This window comes from Neophocaena asiaeorientalis, unplaced genomic scaffold, assembly GCF_003031525.2.
Source record: "Neophocaena asiaeorientalis asiaeorientalis breed wild unplaced genomic scaffold, Neophocaena_asiaeorientalis_V1.1 scaffold540, whole genome shotgun sequence".
NCBI classification, from domain to species: Eukaryota; Metazoa; Chordata; class Mammalia; order Artiodactyla; family Phocoenidae; genus Neophocaena; species Neophocaena asiaeorientalis.
Genome location: NW_020172141.1, coordinates 5,457,353 through 5,463,091, shown reverse-complemented (window position 1 = coordinate 5,463,091; position 5,739 = coordinate 5,457,353). Strand labels below are relative to the sequence as shown.

Below are 5,739 nucleotides of genomic sequence, written 5' to 3'. Positions count from 1 at the left end.
ATCCCGCCCACCCCCCGGCCCGGAGGCCCTCACCTGCAGCAGCTCCAGATCGGACGAGTCCTCCTGCCCGGGAACCATCTCCGTTAGCATCTCGGACATGACTTTTGTGTTTCCCCGAACGACGTCCAGTTCGCTCCGCAGCCTGGCGATCTGTGGGGGCCGGGGGAAGCGTGGGGACGGGCTCAGTGAGCCTGCACCAGGTGGACGCGGGCCAGCTCTGTCTGCGTCTGCGCACGGGGGGCGCCGGCAGCTGGCAGCTGGGAGCCCCGGGAAGCGTGGGCAGTGCTGGGTCGGAGCGCGGGGGGAGGGGGCCGAGCGGGGCCTGCAGGGGAAGTGAGCCTCTCAGGCCCCGTTTCTGCTCCTTCACGTGGTGGACAGCGTGGCCCCCGAGGTCCCTGCGGGTCTGGGGTCCTCGACTAGGAACCTCACAGTTGCAGGCTCTGGCCCGGAATCGAGGCTCCAAGCACAGCGGCCTCTGAGCCGTGCCTTCCCCACCGGCTCCCCATCCAGGGGTGCCTGTCCCCACTGCCAGCTCCACGGAGCTCCCCAGAGCCGGGACCCAGGCTGCCTCTCCCACAGCAGGGACAGCTCTCTGAGCCTGTGTCCTCACCTGTGCAAAGGTGACCTCACAGGCCAGCCGTGGCCATCCAGGGGCACACCCCGCACTGCCCAGTCAGGTCTGCTGTCCCTCTTCACCGCATTCAGCCCCCTCTCGTCCTGCCCACGTCCCCTCGCCCATCCCAGACCCTCCTCCCGACCGCTCCTGAGCTCCCCCCGGGCGCAGATGGCCAATCAGGGGAGGGTCTCGGTGGCCGTCCAACTGCAAACGCGTCCGCCTTTCCTCTTCCCAGGGCCACCTGGGAGGCCTGGTGCCGGCTGTGGCGGGGGCCCAGGAGGGGCAGCAGTAGTTTCAGCTGTGGCCTCCACCTCCTCCCTGCTCCGGGGATCCCAGGGGCCTTCCTGCCACTGCCCAGCCGGCCCATGACGCCTGGTGGGCAGGAGAGAAGGACCGCCGTCCGGTCTACTGACAGGAGACCGAGGTTAAGCGACCCGGCTGAAGCCTCACCAGGAGCAGCGGGCTGAGCCCAGGCCTGTCCGATCCCAGCCCACCACCTGCCCGGCTGCCCCCTCCTCGGGGCCCACAGAGCGGAAATGTGCACACACTCCGCTAACCGGACACAATCGCTTGAGCCCTCTGTTTAAATGAGGTTCCATAATAATGAAACTGTCACAAATAGTAAATGAGAATTTAAAAAACAGAAACAGTGGATGGATTTTCTTTCAAGTCTGACCAATCCTCACTTTTTAACTAATGGAAGTTGTATAGATTTGTCTAAAGACTCGTCTCCAGACTCCTCCAAAAGAATCCAGGTTGGCATTGAGGCAGCATTAGCCCTGCAGGAAATAACTCGGGGAGACTGGGCATTGCTCGGGACGCAGCAGGACTTGGTCCTCCCTGCAGGCTCCGCCCTGGCCCACGCTGCCTTCTCTCAGGATAAGTCTAAACCTCTCTGTGGACACCCGAGGCCCTTCACAACTCCGCTCGCTCGCTCGCTCCGGGCTTTTGGCCTCACCTCCTGCTGTGATTCTTGCCAGCCCCGCCCCCGCCCCGCCCCGTCCTCCCAACTGCCCACCTGCTGTGCCCGGAGCCCCCCACCTCCCACCTCGAGTGACCACCGCCCTGGACAGCGCGCCCTCAGGAGGGCCGGGCACTTGCACCCGTGTCGCCGACACCCTTCACAGGGCCCGTCTGGGGAGGCCTCCTCTGTCTCCTGGGAGACCGAGGGCAGCGGCAGGCTCGCCTGTGGCCCCTAAGCGTGCACGTACCTGCTCTGAATTGGCCGTGATGGGGCCCGCAGCGCTCAGAGCCGGGGCCTGCGGCACCAAGGAGGAACCGCTGCTCGTCCTCGGCTGTGACTGGGACTTGGGCATGCTGGTGGCTGGGTCCACCTCTGGGACGCTCTGCACGGCAAAGACAAAGCCTTCTGTCCGCCTGGGCCGCCTGGGCAGTGGCCTGGCACTGCCCCCGCCCCCCCACCCCTCCTGCCTCCACGAACCTCACAGACACCGAGGCGGGCCACAGAGGCAGCCCCGAGCGCAGCCTGTGAGGGCTCTGGCCACCCTCCCACCGTCAGGACCACCTCGGGATCGGAGGGGAGGGCCTGCTGGTAAGTTTTCTAATCAGGAGCCCCCGTTTGGCACCAGAAGGTTACTTTTTGGCCTTTACAAGCGGACTAATAGAAACAGTAATTATGCAATTTGCTGAACGTTCTCTGTAACTACAGGAACCGCCACGCTGCTCTGTGTCACGGCTCGAAGAATAAAACAGGTTTACTCCACAAGGTGCAGCAAGTGGCTTGGAGGGATCACGTGAGAGAAACGCTAGGAAAGCCCAAGTCCTCGTGCTTCCCTCTGGGCCCCTCGCGACCCCCTGAACGTGAGCCGTGCCCACGCGGGAGGCCTGCACGGCACCGTCCCTCAGAGATGGACAAACGGGGCCGTGGCAGAGGGAGCTGGGGTGGGTGCCTCTCCCAGATCCTGAGCCTCCGGCTCTCCCGGGGCAGAAGAGGGCCTGGCTGGAAGGAAGGATGGCGTTGCCTGGGCACCTTCCCTCCTGAAGCTGCTAGCATGTGGGAGCTGCCCTCAGCGGGCCCTCCCGGGGCTTTGCATCCCAAGGCTGACGGGAGTCAAGGGTGACCACTCATAGCCCAAAGTAAATTTTAGATCCATTTGACTTGTCCAGTTCAAAAACCCATGAACAGGGACCTCGCCAGCCCCTCGGCGTTGCCGATGTGGAGGTGGGGCTCCTCCAGCCGCCCTGGGAGATGCGGTCCCCACACTAGACGCCTGGGCTTAGGAGAGCAGGTGCCGGGCCCCTCCCAGGATGGCTCCACCCTAGCTGCCATCTCCATGACAGCGTCCACACTGCTCCTTTGTCACCTTCTCCCACAGTTGGGGTGAAAACCGGGGCGGGGGGGGGCCCTGAGCCACCAGCCACCAGCTGTCTCTCTCCCAAACCCGCTCGTTATCAACAAGAAATGCCCTGGAGCCCTAAGGAGGCTGACGACAAGCTGAATAATTCAGAAGCTGTCCCTGCAACAGGCCCTTGGGGACGCGGCCGCCGAGGCTCACCCGCTGGGGTGTGTGTATGGGGGACAGCGCGTCCAGGTCGGCCATGGGGAACTCCATGCCCTTCCTCTTCAGCTCTTCGTAAGCGTGCACGACGCCCGTGAGGTCAGGGCTGCTCCGGAAGGCGTCGGCCCACGCCTGGAGGAGAGGAGGGGGCCTGTTAGGGGCGATGGGGCGCTCAGGGCTGCGGCCCAGCCACGCTGCTCCTTCCTGCCAGTGCCACCAGGCTGAGCACGAATGAAAGCAAAGCACAGAACTCAGTCCAGCGTGGGGCACATCCTAGAGCGGAGACGGAGCGACCACACCGAAGCATGGGGCTGAGCCCAGGAGATGTGCCTGGCAACGTGCGGCTGGAGAGGCCGCGCCCGTAGGATGCGCGGGGACAGCGGCGTGGCCTCCACGCTCCGCGCATGAAAGTCCAGGCTGACCCTAGTAGGTCAGGGAGCCGGAGTCCACACTGCCTGGCCGCCCATCCGACGGGCGAGGTGACTGCGGCCGGGCCAGGTGCACCTGCACTACTCACAGCGCTGGCACCAGGCGCCCGTGTGCGACAGTCCGCTGGGAAGCTCGGCCACTAGCTTCCGTTATGTAAGACACAACACGGGGAGGAAGGAACACATATTTCAAAAGGCTGCCGCTCGTCTCTGATTCAAGGAACTGTCAAAATTTATCTTTAAATTCTGTTCTTTGGAAGTTATAGAAGATATCAAAAAGCGAAGTGCCTCCAAAGGGCAGCCCCCCAAGAGGGGCCCGGAGGAGGAGGAAAGCCGTCCTGTTTGCAGCTCTGTCGCTGTCACAGGGCCCAGCTGCTTCCCCCCATCTCTGACCAAGAGGGCAGTCTCCAAAAAGCCTCGCTCAGTCTGGCTGCTGCGTCTCACCGACCACAAACCCTGCCGTGAGCCCGGCCTCCCGGGGCCTGCTCATCCAACCTGCACACGCGGGGACTTAACGCCCACGTCAGGACAGCCCCTCGTGGTCACATTTCCTCCTGGACACTGGCGGGGGGCGCGTTTCACTGCCCGCGGGGAGAAGCAGGCGGCAGTCAGCTCCTCCTGGAGCCGCCTCCGGCCTTCGTTGCTGCAGAAAGACAACAGCTCCAGGGGAGCCCTTTCAACTTATGCTGCCTTCCACCCCCAGCAGGTCTGACATAAGAAGACCACGACTGTTCTCTCCAGTCGGCGGACACTTCTTGGGGCAACTGTCCAGCAGCGATCAGCAGGCCCCATGGACGGCCCCGCAGGGGGTACACGTGCCCAGCTGAGCAGCGACGTCCTCCTGCTTCAGGAGCCTGGCCCTGGGCCCTCGGAGGGCTGGGCTGCTCTATGGGTAGATGTGGGCCCTGGCTCGCACCCACGTGCCAGCCCGGACCAGGGAGCAGGGAGAGCCTGCCTGCTGGGACGGCGCGGACACTCAGGAGAAGGTCTGTCCCCTCCCTGGCCGTCACCCAGGATTCCGGGTAGCCTGCCTTGTCGTGACCAGCACTGCTCTGTGCCTAGGCAGCTGGGGTTGGCATCTGCTATATAAGCAACCAAGCAGTCCTGGCTAATCGCCCCCGTCCTGCACGGGACCCCTGTGCAGTCTGGGTGCGGGGCTGCTAGCAGAGTCTGTGTCCACGGCAGTGCTCTCAACTGACCACACCCCTGACGCCAGCACCTTGGGGGGAAGCACAGGGCGGGAGATGCCGTGTGCCTCGGGCACCTTCTGGGCCGGTGCCCACCCCTGTGCCCCCCAGCTGCCGAGTCTCCCGGGGGCACAGAGAAGGCAGTCAGACAGCATTTGTCAAGTCAGAGCGAACATGGCCTCACCGATGCGAAGATTCCTGCTGCAGGGACAGGGGAGCATGGCCACGCAGGCGGCCAGCGGACTGAGGTGATGGTGACAGCGCAGGAGCCCCTCTAGACAGCTGGCCCCGCTGAGAATCACAACCCTGCCTCAGGGGCCGTGGCCTCGGGAGGTCTGCTTCCCCACAAGAAGCCAGGGAGCGGCAGAGCGGCTGCTGTCAGAGCAGAAGGCCTGTCCTGGGAGCTGCGGGTCAGCATCACAGGGCCCACTCACTGACCTACGCCCTGCCCCGCCCACCCGTGCCCACGTGTCAGGGGTTGGAAGGCCCAGAGGGAGTTCCTCCTTTCCCCTGGGTTGCACACCAAAGAAAGGACTAAAACCTTATGCAAACATGGGCCATTTGCTCCAGACCCCTCAAGCCTCTCACCGCTGCGGCCTCTCCCGTTGCGGAGCACAGGCTCCGGACACACAGGCTCCGGATGCGCAGGCCCAGCAGCCATGGCTCACGGGCCCAGCCGCTCCGCGGCATGTGGGATCTTCCCAGACCGGGGCACGGACCCGCGTGCCCTGCATCGGCAGGCGAACTCTCAACCGCTGAGCCACCAGGGAAGCCCTCGACAAAGTTTTAAATCATCCAATTTCAGATCAATAAACAATCGCTGATTTAAACAATGGGCTCCGTTCCCTGGACAAAAGGAAGCTGCTGTGCCGTCCGGCTCGTGCCCCTGGGCTTCGCACTCACGGGGACAGGGTTTCGGGAGCTGCCCATCCACAGAAGGTACTGCGAGCCCGGCCACCAGCTCCCTGCCACCTCCCGAGAACACAGCC

The 5,739-nt window shown here is 64.1% G+C and overlaps 1 protein-coding gene across 9 annotated transcripts in view; it reads right to left on the bottom strand.

The window, feature by feature from the left end:
- Positions 1-5,739, bottom strand: part of TOM1L2 (target of myb1 like 2 membrane trafficking protein) — an 82,729-nt gene that overhangs the window by 22,523 nt on the left and 54,467 nt on the right. For all 9 annotated transcript variants that reach the window (XR_003004073.1, XR_003004072.1, XR_003004074.1 and 6 more), the window contains 3 exons: positions 3,133-3,267; positions 1,828-1,962; positions 34-150 (listed from right to left, as the gene is read on the bottom strand). Coding sequence is in view for 6 of the 9 variants with exons in the window: in XM_024752265.1 (XP_024608033.1) it covers positions 34-150; positions 1,828-1,962; positions 3,133-3,267 (387 nt within the window). In the remaining 3 variants the exon portion in view is untranslated. The remainder of the gene's footprint in view (positions 1-33; positions 151-1,827; positions 1,963-3,132; positions 3,268-5,739) is intronic.